Source organism: Nicotiana tabacum, chromosome 14 (assembly GCF_000715075.1).
Source record: "Nicotiana tabacum cultivar K326 chromosome 14, ASM71507v2, whole genome shotgun sequence".
NCBI classification, from domain to species: domain Eukaryota; kingdom Viridiplantae; phylum Streptophyta; class Magnoliopsida; order Solanales; family Solanaceae; genus Nicotiana; species Nicotiana tabacum.
Window position 1 is genome coordinate 13,922,752 of NC_134093.1, and position 19,877 is coordinate 13,942,628.

The 19,877-nt window shown below is 37.1% G+C and overlaps 2 protein-coding genes across 4 annotated transcripts; both read right to left on the reverse strand.

Annotated features, from left to right (window-relative positions):
* Positions 1–429: 429 nt before the first annotated feature.
* Positions 430–8,407, reverse strand: LOC107796341 (uncharacterized). Of its 3 annotated transcripts, none has more exons than XM_075229353.1 (5): positions 8,063–8,407; positions 4,410–4,845; positions 3,866–4,315; positions 2,342–2,860; positions 430–1,885 (listed from the first exon to the last, which is right to left on the reverse strand). In XM_075229353.1, the coding sequence occupies exons 3-5, from the start codon at positions 3,905–3,907 to the stop codon at positions 1,418–1,420; spliced, it is 1,029 nt and encodes a 342-aa protein (XP_075085454.1). In that variant the 5' UTR covers positions 3,908–4,315; positions 4,410–4,845; positions 8,063–8,407; the 3' UTR covers positions 430–1,417. The 3 variants fall into 3 exon arrangements, with proteins under 3 accessions (XP_075085454.1, XP_075085455.1, XP_075085456.1); XM_075229354.1 differs by having other exon boundaries at positions 8,207–8,404; XM_075229355.1 differs by lacking the exon at positions 3,866–4,315 and having other exon boundaries at positions 8,063–8,392.
* A 7,673-nt stretch (positions 8,408–16,080) lies between these two features.
* LOC142168820 (uncharacterized) lies at positions 16,081–16,647 on the reverse strand. Its single transcript, XM_075229978.1, has one exon. The coding sequence runs from the start codon at positions 16,645–16,647 to the stop codon at positions 16,081–16,083; it is 567 nt and encodes a 188-aa protein (XP_075086079.1).
* Between the last annotated feature and the right edge of the window lie 3,230 nt (positions 16,648–19,877).

Consider the following 19,877-nt stretch of genomic DNA (forward strand, 5'->3'; position numbering starts at 1 on the left):
TTGTATCTACTGCCCACAATTACTGCAATTTTAGGAGAAACCATACTCGAAAATTGGTACTACTCGCAATTATGGTAACTGTTGAATTTGCAAACTTTGAAAGAAATCTGCAAAATTTGTGACGCCTAGTACTGTGACCATGCTCATATGAACGTACTAAACAATCTCATTTTCTTAGCAACGCGAACTGGTAAACAATCTCAATGTAGAATTGCAGATTTAACCTTCAAATCTCCTGTGAATGTAAGTCAAACTTTTGTTATAAAATGCATAAACTAGCATCAAGAACAGTCCAATCGCACTCAATTTCTGTCTTGATTCCGTAGTCTTGAAACTACTTCAACCAGAATATAGCCTTATTCCATAACAATATTACCATTACCAGTGTGACAACCACTTCCCAATCAAAATGAAAGAAAATACTAACGATGAGAAAACACTGCTGCCATCATATAACACCGCGAAAATGCCAAAATTCTTAAAACATCAAAATCCCAGTTCAGGGGAGATGGCAAAGCCACATCTCTACAACAATAAGGAATGAAACGACTAATGAGAAAAGGCAGAAGCACTCTAAACCTAAAGACCAAAGGAATTACGCTCACGCTTGTAGGAACTTTTTGTCTTCAAATGGTGTGATCCATTGCTCAAACTCTGAAAGCCTGAGTTGGGCGTCAAAGTCCTTCGCGTTCCATGCTCATCATGTAGCAAGTTGTCAATGATATCAAGATGTGGAAATTCATTGGCAAATACACTCTGGTACTCAGAGGGAATGTGATCAGGGGTTCTGTAGTTTAAAGGCTTGAACATATCAAAATTCCTATTCTCATTTCGTATAGAAGCATGATCTATCGATGTATTCCTGCTTCTGTCCCTCCAGGAATACTCCCATTGCTGTCCATTCTGCATGGTATCATGATTCACCATTTCATATGAATAGCTTGGTCTAATTAGACTAGGTTCTATTCTTTCCAAGCCCTGTGGAAAACATACCGGGCCAGAGATCGGTAAAGGTAGTTGAGGATATGAATCTGAAGAGTAAACACTGAATTATGCTGGTACTGCTGAGAAATCGGGGCTTGGTTGTGTATATAGCCGCTACTGCTATTATTTCTCGGTTCAATATGTGACCCAACGCCGGCCATCTGTCGGTGGTTGACGATTTCTTTCTTGTGAAAATTTCTGTGGCAATTACAAGCTGCACATTTCAGGGCTCCTGGGGTCCCTTGTCCTTCACTAGGCATGAATTCTCCACATCCATCGACAGCATGCCCTCCCATACTTGCAGCATGATTCTTGAGACATTCCCCGTATCGGATTGAGCTAGTAGTGTCCCTTACTGAGGTCGTCGATGGTGGTTGTAGTTGTGTTGGCCCGAGAGTCATATTTGGTTCTCGATCCAAGTGCATATCCCTGTCTACTTTATACGAATTGAGCTGGTTATGCTGCTGAGCAAGGGTGTGCTGATCCAACGCTTGGCTAGGGCTGGGAAAGGTGCTTCCACGGCCATGGGCTTTTCAGCTGTAGCAGGGGCAGTCACTTGATGAGACAGGAAATTCTCAGATGTAATTGCAACTGACTGCACTAAGGGATTCTCCATGTCTTTTGGCTCTAAGGCTTTATGAGGATCAGCATTCAATAACACAGCAGTTTCAGCTGAATTAAACAAGGGAACTGATTTCTGAGTCAGGTTGAAGTTATCTGAGATCGATCTCTTAACTGAGATAAGGTCATTTTTAACTGAGACCTTCAACTTGGACATCGACTGAATGGCCGAGCCTATACTTCTTGGAGGGTTTCTAGGAGAACTTACACTTGGCATCTCCAAGGAAGGTTTTTCTCTATCAGCCTCAGTCAGCTCGCTCCGATGCGAAATTGCTACTTCCTGCTTACAATAAAAAAGAAATGCCATATAAGAAATGCCATATAAAAATTGGAAGTCATTGAAAAATGACATACACATAATCATTGCGTCCACAGAAAAGAACTTTTTTCCTCTAACTTTGTAAATGGCGAAGGCTTAATGTACACATAAACTAAGGAAGAACAAGCATGCATGCCAGCAAAATACATGGTCGCTCTCTAATATATCAGGATATAGTATTCCTCACATGAATATAAAGATGAACAGGAGACTAAGCTTGCCACAGATTCTATCTTTTCTTACATTTCCTTTTTATCCAATCTATACACCAACATAAAGGAAATAGCGAAAAGAAAGGAACAGAGTAAAAGCTTTTTAATAAAACAAATGTTTTAGGTGCCACAACTATTTCTGGGAAGAATTTTAGTGGATCCATAGAAGGTAAATTGATGATGGGTAAAAAGAGAAGATAACAACCTTCTTCAACACTTGCTGCCGAGCATCTGGAAGATCATCTAACAGCTGACTATGTGCTTTGCTAGCGGAATCAGCTACATCACTAGTTGACTTGCTTTGATCTTTATGGTTCGAAGATAGTCCAGTTGTAACAACCGGAGGAATCGTGTATGTGGAGCACGTTGATGAATTAACGTTCATAACATAAGGACTTGTTCCATCAATCATATTCTGTGGAGCTGAAAGGCCACTTAACCTGCAGCAAGTAGTTCCTATAGAAGGATGCATTTTAGAGGTGCCTGTATCACAATTAACAGGACTTGCATCACTGTCTCCGAAATCAGGATGAGCTACTTCTGGAACGACATGTAGCGAATTAGAAACATCTGAAACCTCTTCAAGTATGTCTGGCTTTTCAAGTACTGCTTCTGCCGCCTCAGTCTTGTACTCATTTTCACCACCAATAAGCTCATCTCGTTCAGTCTTCTGTAGCTCCATAACACCCCTCTCCTTATCCATTGCTTTCTGCTCCTGTTTACCCTGGATTAAAAGGTAAGAATGACAAAAGGCTTTCAATAAAAATTCTGAACCGAGTACTTTTCCACGAAGCGAAAAGGATAAACATTTTCACTAACCCTCTTAGTGAAAAAAAACTGACAAAATAAGAGCTTCTGCATTAACTAGTTCACTAAGGCTATAACTTTTAATCTATCCCAGCACCGATACGTCACAATTTTCTCTTTACCCTCTTTCATTTGATTTCTTAATCTAAAGGCTTTCTTCTTTTTTTCTTCTATTTCTTTGAGGGAGGTGCAGTTACCCAAAGAATGAATGAAATGATTTAACTTTCAATTCTGCTTTTATTATTGCAATATTGTGTTTTTATCGAGCTCATAATGAAAAATATAAAAAAATTATAGCTAGGAAGTAGGACAACAGCATACGCAATTGTCGAACAACACATAAAAATTACACTGATGCCAACAATTAAAGCTAAGCAAAATTTTCAAACCAAAGATATTACACCAAAAGTAAATACTAGAACTCAGACATGAAGAGCTCCTTAGTGTAGCATTTCCCGTAAGTGCGCTTCACACAAAAAGAATTCCAAGCAAGGCTAAATATTGCTCTCTTTACCCAAACGATAAATAGCTGATAAAACAGACTCAATTTTAATATTTAACTATTCATTGTGCTTGAGGCATGCACAAATTTAACTTCAGCACTTCAGTGGAAAAAAGTAGCACATAGTTAATGTGAAAATTCAGCAATGGATAACAGATGACAGAGGCAACATAAAGATGTAGTAAGTCATCCACTTGACAAAACCTCCTGCAAAACACTGTCTCAGTATCTTAATGGATAAACTGTAAATAAAAATTATTTTGATATCTTATCTATGCAAAATCAAAAACCATAGACATAAGCAAAAGATAAAGGCTAAAGCTTTTACGGTGGGATATACAGTTGTTACAGTGCTTCCTATTAGAAGAGGTGCCATGATAAATTACGTAGAGGTACCAAAACTGGATTTAAAGCACTCACTACTTCATGGTGGATATCTCGCGACCACCAGGAAATCTGCATGACAGCGCCAGCAACAATGAGCGTTTTCTTGGACAAAACAGTGTCATAATCCGCTTCATTGGTGAAATCAAGAGATACTTGTTGAGAAGTGTAATGTGTAATTTTCACTTGGCCTTTCAGAGGGTTCTTTGCAATGAAATCAGCTCGAATTTCTTTGATTCGTGGCTTCCTTTGGAAGAAATTCCCTATCAAAGAGAGCTTACAATCGGGGACAAAGCTTTCACAGTAGTTTCTGGAAAGGTTATTGCCTGGCGTCCCCTATAGGTTGAATATTGCACTTGGATCAGAGGTTTTGATTTTCGATCCTCGTGGCATTCTCCTATTGTAAGAGCATCTAATGGCTGATTAAGTGTTGCACATGCCAAATCAGCTGCAGTACTAGTTGACTTGCTTCCATATTTCCACCCTCTAAAAAGTTGAAGCACCGGGAATTAAAACTATCACAGACATTCTCAAAAGATATCCAAATAAATGCCGAAAATAAGTGGCAGAAAAATGTTACCTGCCATACGACTTTTGGCTGTTATGGTTTGAATAAGTCTCTCTGAAAGACACTGACTCTGTGGAACACATCGATGAACTATCATCCATATCAGATGGAATTCTTTCTGCAATCCCGTCGGAAGCAAATGAAAGGCCAATTGACCCACTGCAACTAGTTTCCGCAGAAGCATGTATTTCAGAGGTTTCAGTACTGCAATTGACAGGACTTGCGACTCTTTCCTCGGAATCAGAATGAGTTGCTTCTGGGACACAATCTACTGAATCAGAAATATACAAACCATCTTCAATGTGTGTGTTTTTAGGTGCTGCTTCTGACTTTTACTCCCGTACTCATTTTGGCCACCAATATGCTCTTTCTTATCTAGCTCCATAATGCCAAGTGTTTCATCCCTGCCTTCTTCTTTAGCTGTGTGATTATCCGGTTTCATCTTTGTCTGCATTACAAGGTAACCATGAAAAACTACATCAAAACACTATTCCAAAACAAGCACTTTCTTCAGGAGGCAAAAAGGATAAGAATTTTCACTTACCTTCTTGGAACTCAAAAGAAAATTGTCAACTAAGAGCTTCCCCGCACACTATTTGACAAAGACTACAACTTTAAAATTACTCCTAGCACAATCAGTTTTCTCTTTAAATCAACTTTAAAACAATTTGACAACATTTGTTTCTGCTTCTATACAGCATTATTATTATTATTATTATTGACAAATTTCTACATTGCATTACCACTACATATTTTCTCAATGATTACCGTCTTTCTGCATAAGGAACTTTTTATTAGTCAAGCTCAGTGACGAGATCACAAAAGAAAGCAAAAGCTAGGCAGTACAATAGCAGTATATCCATTCATCTAATACAGCACAGAAACTACACTAATGATGCCAATAACTAAAATCCAAGACCCCAATTTTCAATCCAAAGATAGTGCAACAATGGTAAATACTAAGTCTCAGACAAAGAGTTCCTTGGTCCAGCATCTCCTAAAATTGCAATTTAACATTTCCAAGCAAAGGCTATAATTGCTTTTCAACAACAACAACCCAGTAAAATCCTAGAAGTAAGGGGTCTGGGGAGGGTAGTGTGTACACAGACCTTACCTCTACCCACATGGAGTAGAGAGACTGTTTCCGATAGACCCTCGACTCAAGAAAACGAAAAAGACGAAAGAGACAATATATCAGTACCATCAACAGAAACCATAGAAATAATAAAGCATTATAAACCAAAAAATAGTTGAAACGCAATACAATAACCAGTAAAGAAAAACGGGAGAATAGTGAGAACACAACATAAACTACTAAAAATCTAAGACAAACCCTATCAGTCTATCCTCACACCCGGAACGAAGTAGAAAAATGTTCAACTACCTCCTAACCTACAACCCCAATGCTCGATCTCCAAACCTTCCTATCAAGGGTCATGTCCTCGAAAATTTGAAGTCACGCCATGTCCTGTCTGATCACCTCTCCCAATACTTCTTAGACTGCCCTCTACCACTTCTCGTTCCCGCCAAAGCCAACCGCTCACACCTTCTTACCGGGGCAATCAGGGCTTCTCCTCCGCACATGCCCAAACCATCTGAGTCTCACTTCCCGCATCTTGTCATCTATAGGAGCCATGCCCACCTTCTCCCGAATATCTTCATTCCTAATCTTATCCATCCTAGTGTGCCCACACATCCACCTCAACATCCTCATCTCTGCTACTTTCATATTCTGTATATGTGAGTTTTTAACCGGCCAACACTCTAGCCCATACAACATGGCCGGTCTAACCACCGTTGTATAAAACTTACCTTTGAATATCAATGGCACTTTCTTGTCACACAGGACTCCAGATGCTAACCTCTATTCATCCAACCCACCCATATACGTTGTGTGACGTCCTCATCGATCTCCCCGTCCTCCTGGATAACCGACCACAGGTACTTGAAATTGCCTCTCTTGGGGATAACCTGTGATCCAAGCCTGACGTCCATGCTCGCTTCCCTCGATTCGGCGTTGAACTTGCACTCCAAGTATTTTGTCTTTGTCCTGCTCAACTTGAAACCCATAGACTCAAGAGCTTGTATCCAAACCTCCAACCTCTCGTTAACATCGTCTCGCGTCTCATCAATCAGAACTATGTCATCAGCGAATAACATACACCATGGAACCTCCCCTTGAATATGTCGTGTCAGTGCGTCCATCACTACGGCAAATAAGAACGGGCTGAGCGCAGATCCTTGATGTAACCCCATAACAACTGGAAAATGCTTTGAGTCGCCTCCCACTGTCCTAACCCGAGTCTTAACTCCGTCATACATGTCTGCATGTCTTTGATCGCTCGAATGTAAGCTACTGGCACACCTTTTACCTCCAGGCATCTCCAGAGAACCTCCCTAGGGACCTTGTCATACGCTTTCTCCAGGTCAATAAACACCATGTGCAGATCCTTCTTCCTATCCATGTATAATTCCACCAACCTTCTAATAAGATGGATAGCTTCCGTGGTCGAACGACCCGGCATGAACCCGAATTGGTTGTCGGATATAGATACCGTCCTCCTCACCCTCATTTCCACCACCATTTCCCAAACTTTCATAGTGTGACTTAGTAACTTGATACCCCTATAATTGCTCTTCATCTTCGAAATTTTAAATGTTGATAACAACCCCAACACTCCTCCTTCTAAAAAAGTAAATTGACAGTCTATACGAAAACTTATCAACGTGTAATAGGTAACAGATACAAAGTAAGGATATATATATATATATATATATATATATATATATATATATATATATATATATAGGAATTAACTTTCTTGACAAAGCATCCTGCTAAACAATGTCTTAGTCACTTAAACAGACTACTCAATCCTTGATCACTTTCAAGGATCGCTTGATCATAAAACTATTGTTACCGGCGCCATCGTCCTACGCCAACCCTCTTCCCAAACCCCCTCGTTTATCCAAACTTGAGACGGACTATATATTGTGAAACTCACATAGAGTTCCTTAAAATAAAATCACTCAGGCAATCAACCAGGTTTCGTGCAAATTAGCCGGTGTAAACTATATATATCAGGATTCATTCGTAAATATTTTTTTTGCACGTGGTGTCAACTTACCCGACCCTCCTCATTAACCCTTAATTGGAGACAGCTATACTATACCCTTCCTTTTTTTTTGTGAAGGCGGTGTCTGGCCCCAGCTTGCACGCGCCTCGACTATATAATCGGGTACCTTCTAGCTCCCGCCAGCACAAGTATCGGATAACTCTGCCCCTGCTTACACAGATCGGGAAATATCACCTAGTATTTTTTGCCTCCATTGTACTTTTACCTTCCTTGCTTAAAACAAATGTTCTAATAATTGCACCTAAGGATGTGATCTGATGGTCAATTAAGTGGGAGGAGAACCATGAGTTCTCGGGTTTAAATCTTAGCGGAGGAGGTGATTTCTTTTTATAGACCTTAACCTTGGTGGACAGAGTTATTTGGTACTTATGTTGATGGGAGGCAACAGGTACCATTTTTACAAAAGAAAAAAACTCTTTTCTAAGTATGGAAATAATTAAACTATTTCACTAATCTTTTATAGCGACACAAATATTATTGAGATTGAGAGAGTAATAACTATGTAATCAAACACTATAGAGTACTCACAAATAGACCATGAAATTCTGGGGTCTACCGGAAAACCTCCATTTGAGCACCAGCAACAATAATCCTTTCTTTGAACAAAACAGCAACATAATCATCTTCATTAGTAAAATCAAGAAATACATGTAGAGAATCGTAAGACACAACCTTCACTTGGCCTTTCAAAGGGTATTTTGCACTGAAACTAGCTCGGATTGCTGTCATTTTTGGCTTTCTTTTAAAGAACTTTCCAACCATTGTAAGTCTACATATGGCGGCGGCTGCATCTCAATACTCTTTTGAAAAGATTACTGCTGGACATCCCATGTAAGTTGTACACAGGGGCGAACCAACTTTGTCGGAAGCGTAAAACAAAATGTTAATAAGAGTTAATATATATATATATTTAATGAATATTCTTTTTTTAAAAATTAGACAAGTGAGTACGTAGAATTAAAAAAATGAGCGGGTTAAGTTAATTAAAGCAGCTTCTATATAAAGGAAAAGGAAAAAGAGAATCATGAATTCTCAACTTATTTTTTAAACGGCAAGGGCGAAATATACTCATGTATTTTTGAAAATGGTCTAAGAATATCCCTCGTTATATTATTGGGCTATATATACCCTTCCCGTCATACTTTGGAACAAATATACCCTTCTTTTGAATGGAGTGCCACGTGGCAGCACCACATGAAAACGACCTTTTTTTTTTTTACCCGATCCATTTTAAAAAACCCACCACCCAACCCGTTTTAAAATTTAATTTTTTCAGTTTTTTTAAAGCATATATTTTGTAAAAAATGGAATTTTTAAAAAAAAAACTGGAATAAAAAAAGAATTTGTAAAATATATATTTTTAAGTCTTTTCAATTTTTTTAAAATATATTTTTTGGAAAAACTGAAAAAGAAAATATATTTTTATAAAAACTGGAAAAAAAGACTCTACTAAAGCAGTGGACTACAGATGCATTAGTTTTTAAAAAAATAAAAATATTTTTCAAAATCTTTTTTCAATTTTTACAAAAACAAATACTTTAAAAAACTGAAAAAACTCAAAAATATATTTTGCAAATTTCTTTTTTCAGTTTTTACAAAATATATATTTTTCTGTTTTTAAAGCATTTTTTAAAAAAATTATTTTTTTGTAAAACTGAAAAAAAAAAAAAGGAATTTTCAAAATATATATTTTTTAGTTTTTTAAGTTTTTTAAAGTATTTTTTTTGTAAAAACTGAAGGAAAAAAAAAAGACTTTGCAAAATAGTTTTATTTTTTTTAAACTAATGCATATGTAGTTCACTGCCTTAGGAGAGTCTTTTTTTCCAGTTTTTACAAAAAACATACTTTAAAAAAGCTGAAAAGACTTAAAAATATATATTTTACAAATTTCTTTTTATTTTTTTCAGTTTTTACAAAACAATTCCAGTTTTTACAAAATATATACTTTAAAAAAATTGAATTTTAAAACGGGTCGGGTGATGGGTTTATTAAAACGGATCGGGTAAAAAAAAGAAATGGGTCGTTTTCATCTTGCGCTACCACGTGGCACTCCATCCAAAATAAGGGTATATTTGTTCCAAAGTATGACGGGAAGGGTATATATAGCCTAATAGTATAGCGAGGGGTATTCTTAGACCATTTTCGAAAGTATAAAGGTATATTTGACCCTTTGCCGTTTTTTAAAATATGGACTCGTTTGATTAATTTTGAAATTTTGTTTATTTTAGAATGACTTCATTTTCAAATACAATTTTAAAGGGGAAAATAGCAATTTTGATCTACATGTTATTGCATTATCTAGTTTCGATACTCGTGTTATTCAACGAGTGTAATAGCATGTTTGGCCAAACTTTTAAAATTAGTTTATTTTGAAAAGTATTTTTTAAAAAAAATATTTTTGCTTAGAAGCAATTTGTCTTTGGCTAATTAATTTAAAATACATTTTTAAATAGCAATTGATATTTGGTCAAGCTTTTAAAACGTATATGTTAAGCAATTAGAGAGTAAGAATAGTGAAAACAAAATTGAGCAATCAAAAGAAATATATCAGGGTCTCGAAAATAACAGTAGCAATATTTAGGACTTGTTTGGAAAGTCGCCATGTAATTGGATTTGGGTATAATTAGGTGTAATTATACAGTTTTGGCATGTTTGTATGACCAAGTAATTACATGGTCAGCACGTAAATGGGTGTAATTAAGAGGTGTGTAATTACACTCTCAATTCTCAATGGGGAGCTAAGAATAGCTGGTAATTACATGGTGTAATTACCAATTTTTAATCTCTTTTCTTTTCTTTTTAATTTATTTTTTATTTCTATTCTTTTTTATTTTTAATTTGTTTTTTTAACTTTTTAAATTCTTTTTTTAAAATATTTTTTTTTTACATTATTTATTTTTTATTTTCTTATTTCTCATTTATCAACCTTTACTTCACGTGTTTCTACATAATTTCTCATACTTTGTTTCTTTCTTAATTATTTTTTTATTACAATTAGCTATGTTATTATTCTAATTTTTCTAAAAAATTATACCATATAATCTTAGAAGGAATAAGTCATCCACAAACTTGACTTATAATGAGATGTCATTAAAGTTAATTTTTGTTATTGGATGAGGTTATATGCAAACTTAACAATTGTAAAACCCCGAAAAAAAAACCTTTGCTAATTATTATGTTCTCACTCAAACTCTAAGTTAGACACAAAGGTGTGTGAAAAGTTATGAAGGTATAAAATACATAAATCTTATGTTTAGAAGGTTGAATTGATGGTAATAAGAGGAGAGAAGTAAATTGAAATATATTGGAGTTGTTTTAGGGATGAAAATGACCTTAGCCGCACATGACCTAAGTTTCAATTAGCATATCTATCAATATATAATGTAACGATCCGATCAGTCGTTTTGAGCTCTAGCGCGTCGTTCGACGGTTTGAGGCCTTGAGTAGCTTCGCTTCGGGTATTATGACTTGTACGTGTGGTCGGAACTGAACTTCGAGAAGTTCGGAGTTGATTTGGAAAGGAAATTCTAATTTCGGAAGGTTTAAGTTGGAAGAATTGGCTAAGTTTGACTTTTTGAGTAAACGACCTCAGAATCGAGAGTTGAAGGTTCCAATAGGTTCGTATGATGATTTTGGACTTGGGCGTATGTTGAGGTTAAGTGTCGGATCACCCGGAAGTATTTCGACGCTTATTATAGAAGGTTGGCATTTTAAAGGTTTAAGAATTTCATAAGTTTTGGTTTGAAGTGGATTTTGATGTTATCGATGTCCGTTTGGGGTTCCGAGCCTTGAAATAGTTTCGTTATGTCATTTATGACTCGTGTGCAAAATTTAAAGTCATTCCGGATTAATTTGATATGTTTCCGCGCGAGTTATAGAATTTTGAAATTCGAAAATTTATAAGTTTGATTCGAGGCGCGATTCATGATTTTGATGTTGTTTGACGTGGTTTAAGGCTTCGACCAAGTTCGTATTGTATTTTGGGACGTGTTGGTATATTTGGTTAAGGTACCGAGGGCCAAGGGTCGATTCCGGATGATTAATGGATCAATTTTTGGACTTAAGGAAAAGTTGGAAAATTTATGCTAGTGGTGAGATCGCTTCTGCGGAAGCCTAGTTGCAGAAGCGAGATGGGCTTCGCAGAAGCGGCCAAGCATGACTGAGGCTGGGGTCTCAAAAGCGGGAAGGTGGACCGCAAAAGCGGAGTTGGCCAAGAAGACCTGGGGCCGCAGGTGCTTGAGCGCAGAAGCGGAAGCACAAAAGCGCTATTTGGGACGCAAAAGCGGAGGTTGCTAGCTTGCTATGGAGCCACACCTGTGATGGTTTCCGCGGGTGCGGAGCCGCAGAAGCGGCTATTTGATCGCATATGCAAAAGGTCGTATGGGCACTGAGGTTCTTTTAAAAGCGGAATTTGGCCCATTTTCTCTCATTTTCACTTGGTTGGGGCGATTTTGGAGAGCTTCAAGGGGAGATTTTTATCAAGCAACACAAGGTAAGTGATTCCCACCTATTACAAGTTAAATACATGGTTTATATATGGATTTAGACATGGAAATTAGTAGTAATTTAGGATTTTGATATTTTTGGATTTTGACCACAAAATTGGATATGGAATTGAGAATAAATTATATATTTGAGTTCGTGGTATTATGGGTAAGGTTTATCTTCAAAATAATTTGGAATCCGGGCACGTGGACCCGAGGGTTGACTTTATCGACTTTTCGAGCAGAGTTGAGAATTGTTTAAATTGATTAATTATGGGTATTAGAGTATATTTTGATTGGTTTGCACGTTGTTTGACTAGTTTCGGATCGATGGGCTTTGGTTTGAGGTGTTAGAGAGGCGTGAGAGTCGGTTATGAAACTTCGGAGCGAGGTAAGTCTCATGTCTAACCTTGTGAGGGGAAACTACCCCTAGGTGATATTTGTGGTTATGTGCAACTAGTTGTGGGTTCTACATATGCACGAGGTGATGAGAGTCCGTACGTAACTAAAGCATGTTTATGTCCGGGTACACTTAGGATTGCATCATGTAATAATTGAATTATTTGAACTCATTCTACTGACTTAATTAATTGAAGTTATAATTCAAATTTATTTAGAAATAAATATATGTACACTAGGCCAAGCCTTAACACTTTGAGTTGTGGGCGAGTTATTGAGAAATGACAAAAATTATATTCATTTTATGCTCATATGCTATATTATAAACACGTGTCTCGTAATTCGGTGACTTCCTTCCTTTTCTTGTGGAGCGGGCCGAACGCCTCGACAGTATATAGATGCATCTCTATTGTTCATGCCGCATGACCCTTGGCAATGTACATATTATTCTGGATCGGGCCGAAGGACCTCGACAGAATCGTGCGTTATATCGCTAGTGGTCCAAATTTGTGGTTCGGTAAGCCCACAATACCCCCGGTAGTACTTCTGGCCACTTGACTTTTGATTCTTTCGATCGCTTCTTCACGTTGTTGATGATGACCTTATTTGTCAACTCAGTTTGACCGTTAGCTACGGGATGATAAGGTGCTGAAGTAATTCATTTAAATTTTCAACATTTTTAAAAAATCAGTAACCTTCGCGCCTACGAATTGCGGGCCATTATCGCAAACGATTTCTGTTGGGACTACAAATCGACATATTATATTTTTCCAAATGAAGTCCATAACTTCCTTTTCTCGTACCTATTTAAAGGTACCTGCTTCCAGCCATTTTGGAAAATAATCCGTTAGAATTAACAAAAATCGTATTTTTCCTTTGGCTTGAGGAAGAGGACCTACGATATCCATCCCCCATTTCATGAACGACCGCGGTGATATGATTGAATGTAGCAATTCTGTTGGTCGATGTATATTATTTGCGTATCATTGGCACTTGTCGCACCTTGCTACAAAATTTTCTGCTTCATCTTCCATTTTCGACCAATAATATCATGCTTTTATTAGTGTTTTTACTAACGATCTTCCCCCGGCATCATTACCACAATGCCCTTCATGTACTTCTCTCATTACATATTCAGTTTGTGAAGGTCCAGGGCACCGTGCTAAAAGTCCTCCAAATATTTTGTGATATAAATTTTCCCCTATTAGGCAATATTGAGCAGCTTTCAATCGTAGCAATGGGATTTTTTTTATCCTCGGGAAAAATTCCATGCTGCAAAAAGTTCACAAACTCATTTTTCTAATCCCAAGTTAAATTATTGAAATTTACCTCATTCTTGGTTTGGTCAAGGGCTGAATGAAACAAGTGTACCACAACTGCATTTTCTGCATTCGACTCATCAGCCACGGATGCCAGATTTGCCAATGCATCATCTTTTGTGTTTTCTTCCTTGGGTATTTGTACAGCTTTTCAAGTCTGGAACTGTCTCAGTAACTCTCATACTTTTTCTAGGTATTGCTGCATTCGTGTCTCTCTTGCCACGTAATTTCCTTGCATTTGGTTTACTACCAATTGCGAGTAGCTTTTGATTATGATTTGTTCAATACCAAGTTCTCTCGCGATCTCTAAACCTGCAATCACAGCTTCATACTGTGTCTTATTATTAGTAATTGGATAACACTTTATTGCTTGTCTTATGACTTCTCCTGAATGTGGAATTAAAACAATTCCCAAATCTTCTCCTTTAACATTTGAGGAACCGTCAGTAAACAAGGTCTAAGTCCCCAGATTAGATCTGGTGAACACTCGTAGCTCTTTTTCTGCTTCAGGAAGTAGGTGTGAGCTGAAATCTGCTACAAACTCTGATAGTACCTAAGACTTTATGGAAATTCTAGGATGATATATAATATCATATTCGCTAAGCTCTATAGCCCATTAGCCAATCTTCCTGACAATTCTTGTTTGTGCAATATATTGCTTAGTGAAAAAGCAGTTATTACATAAATGAGATGACATTAAAAATAAGTTCGTAACTTTCTTGATGCCATAATTAATTCTAATGCAAGTTTCTGTAAATGTGGGTACTGTGTCTCGGCATCTAATAAGGATTTACTAACATAATAGATCGAAGACTGTTTACCTTTGTCTTCATGTACCAGTACCGCGCTTACCGCCACTTTTGACACAGTCATGTAAATGAGCAATCTCTCCCCGTCTCTTGGCTTTGCTAACAGGGACGGTTTTGATAAGCATGACTTTAAATCCTTCAGAGCTTGATGGCATTCGTTAGTCCATTCAAATTGATTTTGCTTTTACAATATTGAAAAGAATTTAATATATTTTTCTGATGATTTGGATATAAACCTTCTCAAAGCTGCTACCCTACCTATTAATCATTGTACCTCTTTTTTGCTCGTGAGCGCATCAGGTATTTTCTCAATTGCTTTGATCTGCACGCGATTCACTTCAATACCCATGTTAGAGACAAGAAATCCCATGAATTTACTTAAAGAAACGCCAAAGGCGCATTTTTCGGGTTTAACTTCATGTTATTATTGCGGAGAATTTTGAAGGTTTCTGTCAAGTGTTGAAAATGGTCCCCTTCTTCTGCTGACTTGACCAACATATCGTCTATGTAGACCTCTATGGTTTTCCCAAGTGTTCTTGAAATATTTTGGTCACCAATCTCTGGTATGTTGCTCCAGCGTTTTTCAAGCCAAACTTCAGGACTTTGTAGCAACAAGTCTCCCTATCTGTAATAAACAAAAAAATTTCCTCATCTAGAGGATCCATCTTTATCGGATTATAACCAGAATAGGCATCTCAAAAACTTAAAAGTTCATGACGTGCGGTAAAATTAATTAACTGATCTATATGCGGTAAAGGAGATAAACCTTTAGATCAAGCTTTATTTAAATCAGTACAATCCACACAAACTCGCCACTTTCTATTTTTCTTTGGAACTACAATAGTATTAGCTAAATACCTCTCGTATTAAACCAATTTTCAGAAGTTTTTGTACCTCATCCTGGATTACTTGATTTTTAAATACCCCTTGCTTCCTTTTCTTCTGTTTGACGGTTGGGTGCAATGGGTCCTTATTCAAATTGTGAGTCATTACCTCTGATGGTATACCCGTCATGTCTGAATGCGACCAAGCAAAGCAATCTGCATTAGCACGTAAAAATCCAATCAACTTACCTTTCATTTCCGGGCTCAGGTTTGCTCCGATGTAAACTTTTATGTCAAGCCAGTGAACGAATAATATGACAACTTCAAGCTCCTCCGTGGTTGCTTTGATATTCTCATTTTCCTCTGGTTCTTGAATCATATCAGCTCTCAGATCTATAATCAGCTTGACCTCTCGAGCTTCCAGTTGAGGTGTGCGTTAAATTATCCTCAACTGAGTTCTTTAATTGCTATTTCACACCTCCGTCCTCGGATATTGCATTTGTGATCACCACTGAATTGACATCTCGTGATGCCTATTGATCTCCCTGGATTTTTCGAATTCCTCATTATGATGGAAACTTAATGACTTGATACAATGTTGACGGGGACGTTGAATCAACGACCTTCCCAAAATTATGTTATAGGCCATGTCCGCATCTACTGGAATTTAGTGTCTTTGATTACACCTTCTGCAAACGTAGCTAATACAACTTATCCTTTTGTGATGACACTTGAATTGTCGAACCCGGACAGTGACCGTGCTTTTGGTATGATTCGATCATTCGCTTGCATCTCGTTCCCCACCCTCAGTAGGATGATATTTACTGAGATACATGGGTCAATGAATACTCGTTTAACATTAGTATAATGTACAAGCAGAGATATTACCAGTGCATCACTATGAGAAATTATCAGGCCATCCACGTCTTCATCATCCAACACTATGATGTCACCTTCCAAAACTTGGCAAACCCGTTTCCCATTGGTAACGGTAACCTTGGATGTCGTTCTTGCAGTCATATATGTTGCCCCGTTACATTCTTCTCCCCCAATTATAACGTTTACCGTTCTCTTTGGCGACGAGGACTTCGGTGGTTCTTGCATGTTTTTCATGTAAGATTGTTTTCCTTTTTCACTAAACAAATCAGTGAGATAGCCTTGCTTTAATAAATATTCAACTTCTCCCTGTAAGAGCCTACAATCTGCTGCTCTATGGTCATGATCATTGTAAAACTCGCACCAAAATTCATGACCCCTTTTGTTACGATCTGGCCTCATCTATTTCGGCCACCGTACCTTGTCACCTATTCCTCTTAGAACGGCTACTAACTCTAATGTATAGACATTGAAACTGTAATCTCCTATTCTGGCTTGAGAGTTTGAATCATTACTTTTGGTTGTGTCTCGCTCCTTTTGAATCAGGAAAAGGAACTTGTATCCTTTTGCCTTGATCTTGAATCAAACCTAGCATATTCTTATTTAGTTCGGGAATCTCGTCTCGCATGTCCCATGTAAGGTTCGTACTTGTTCTTACCGGACCTCTTTTTCATTTTCGAATGCCTAGATCCTGACCTCTCTTCTGCCCTTGGCTGGGTAACCGTGTCTTCTTCTATTCGCATCTTCATATTGTATCTATTGTAGACATCAATCCAAGTAGTTGCAGGAAACTCCCGCAAACTCTCTTTCAACCTTCTCATGGCTTCTGAACTCTTTTCATTCAAATTACTTGTAAATGCCATAGCCGTCCAATCATCAAGTACTCGTGGCAACATCATCCTTTCTCGTTAGAACCTATCCACGAATTCTCTGAGCAAATCCGTGCTTTTCTGTTTTACTTTGAAGATATCTTCCATCCTTTTCTCTACTTTTTGGGCTCCCGGATGTGCTTTTATAAAGGAATTTGCAAGCTCAGCAAAAGAGTCAATAGAGTTTTCAAGTAAGAGTGAATACCATGTTAACACCCCTTTCGTGAGAGTTTCGCCAAACTTTTTGACCTAGACCGATTCAATTTCCTGCTTGGTTAAACTGTTGCCTTTGACCCCCGTAGTGAATGCAGTATCATGATCTCGTGGGCCGGATGTCCCATCATACTTAGGGATATTTTAAACTTTTTGGGAATTGGTAAAGGTGTTGCACTTGGCTTCTAGGGCTGTTGTGAATATTTATCAATATCCACACCCTTGATTATTGGTGGCACACCAGGTATTTGCTCTATCTGCCCATTTTTCTCCTTGAGTTGTTTTTGCAAAGTTAGTACTAAACTTTGTAAATTAAAATTATTCGGAGTACCTGATCCTCCATCTATGAATTCATTTGGTATTTATCCACTTCTTGAATTGTCGAGTCCTGAACGCGGATTTTCCAGGGCGGTATTTACTAGTGGAGGAGTCTGCACAATATTGGGCAATCCACTCGCAAAATCCTGCAGTGCTTCATTCACGTGTTGTGCAATCAACTGCTTCAAAGTATATTTCTCGTTAGCCTGTTCGCCTACTTGTTGCCCATCAGTACGAGTAGCAGACCTTTCAGGCGAACTTTCTCGTGAATGTTGTGGAGTAGATGTAGGTGTGTGATATGGTGGAGTTCCGCCTTGTTGACCTCTCTCACCCACCTGATCAATTTCATTAGCAGTAGACATATTTTGTTGCTAAGAAATAAAATTTAGAAAGTGAACAGATTATCAGATTCCCGGTAACGAAACTAATTTGTTTAACCCAAAAATAGTTTTTTATGGTCAAAGCTAATATTAAAGAAAAGCGGGTTACTGATAACCAAATTTACTTCACTTTCTTAGAAATACATAAATAAAATAAATAATTGTAATAATAAGTAAAAGAAAGAAAGTTTATTGTTGATTGCTAATTTCTCCCAGAATTGCGGATTGAAATCTTGAATCAAGTTAAATAAAATGCTGATTGCATATATTTAGAGATATTCGGATGACCGTACAAAATGAGGTAAGAGTCCTTATATAAGGATACACAACTGTAACGATTTCCTGACTTAATTCTTACTCATTATTGGCATTAACTGCCTTAATTACCCATTACTAAATTCGCATGTAACTGTTATGATAATAATAGAGGATCGCGCATAATCAAAGCTAATGCTGATTTTCTTTTCATATTTACAACCGATTCATGAATCTTCCCCTTTTATGGTCTTCATGCATCTCGTGCCTATTTCCTCTTTTTCAGCTGTCAGATCTGGTACCTTCTCTGATAAAACATTGTGGGTATTTTATACGCGCCTTTCTGTCTTTCTTTATTGACCCATTTATAAGTGCCACTTGTCACCTCCCTGTTGGTCCACGTTCATGCCTTTCTTTCATCAATACAAACGCGAGCATACTAGAACCTTGAACTGTGAGGCACCACAGGAATGGGGTCCAGGCGATCGGGCTGGGATCGTCAACCATACTGATCATATGGTGATATTTTCAGAATCAGAATCAGAATCAATGGAACTCCCCATCAAATAAAAGAAAAGGAAAGAAAAGAAAAGAAAATGCTTAGAAAATTTACAAGGATTGTTTCGAGAAAGTTTATATATTTATCTATTTGAATTTTATATTTTTTCAGAAAAGAATAGAAAAGAAAAGAAAGAGAATTTTCATGAATGACATCAAGAAAAATTTTATAATAGATATAAGAGTTGTTTGTTTCAACTCTTCATCAGAAGCTTTTAGAATATTTCTTTTATCATGCATACATACTTCTTTTGAGAGTCTCGTTCCAGCTTTAGTGAGAGGATTGCTTTACTTACTGAGTACCGTCGTGGTGTACTGACGTTCTCTTCATGAGAACCTATATGTCAATGTAAGCACATATTTTGCAGGTAAGTAGGCTACGAGCCAGGATATCCTTCACCCATTATCAGTAGACTTGGTGAGCTCCATTTTTGTTCATGGAGTTCGTTGATTCCAAAATTTTGTATTAAAATTCAGTATTTCTTAGGGGCTTCATAGACAGAGTCGGAACAGAGTCATGGGTGTCTACTTGCATTACATTTGTTTTTCAATGTATTTAAGATAACAACATGAATTTATTTTTATAATATTATTTTATTTAAAGATACAGAAAAAAATTTATTTTAGATTATGTTAAATTGTGTCAAGGTGCATTGCACAATAGAAATAGAACAGAATAGAAAAGCCTATATGGTTTGCTCGGTCAAGTTAAGGCACCGAGTGCCGGTTACGACTTGGTTAGAAATCGGATCGTGACAACTATGTCAAAATGAGAGATTACTTTTTAATATTTAAAAAATATTTTTATTTTTCAAGCTTTATTTTTGTGATTCGATATAGTTGCTCATTTTTTTTCTCTTCATTTAGCATAATTGTGCTAATATTCTAGTTTTGAAACTACTCCTCCTAATTAGAAATAATGAATCATTAATAAACTTAGCATAATGAGTGATATCATTAAAGTAGAATCTCATTGTTGAATGAGGTTATAGACTTATGTTTTTCTTTCCTTTTGAATTATAGTTACTTAAATTATATT

What these genes read in the sequence shown, in the direction of transcription:
- LOC107796341 (XM_075229353.1), bottom strand. Translation starts at nt 3,907, where the DNA reads ATGCAGATTTCCTGGTGGTCGCGAGATATCCACCATGAAGTA. An exon ending in GAGATATCCACCATGAAGTA is followed by an intron (nt 2,861 to 3,865) that starts GTGAGTGCTTTA and finishes CTTTTAATCCAG; the next exon opens with GGTAAACAGGAGCAGAAAGC. An exon ending in GGCAGCAAGTGTTGAAGAAG is followed by an intron (nt 1,886 to 2,341) that starts GTTGTTATCTTC and finishes TATTGTAAGCAG; the next exon opens with GAAGTAGCAATTTCGCATCG.
- LOC142168820 (XM_075229978.1), bottom strand. Translation starts at nt 16,647, where the DNA reads ATGAGGCCAGATCGTAACAAAAGGGGTCATGAATTTTGGTGCGAGTTT.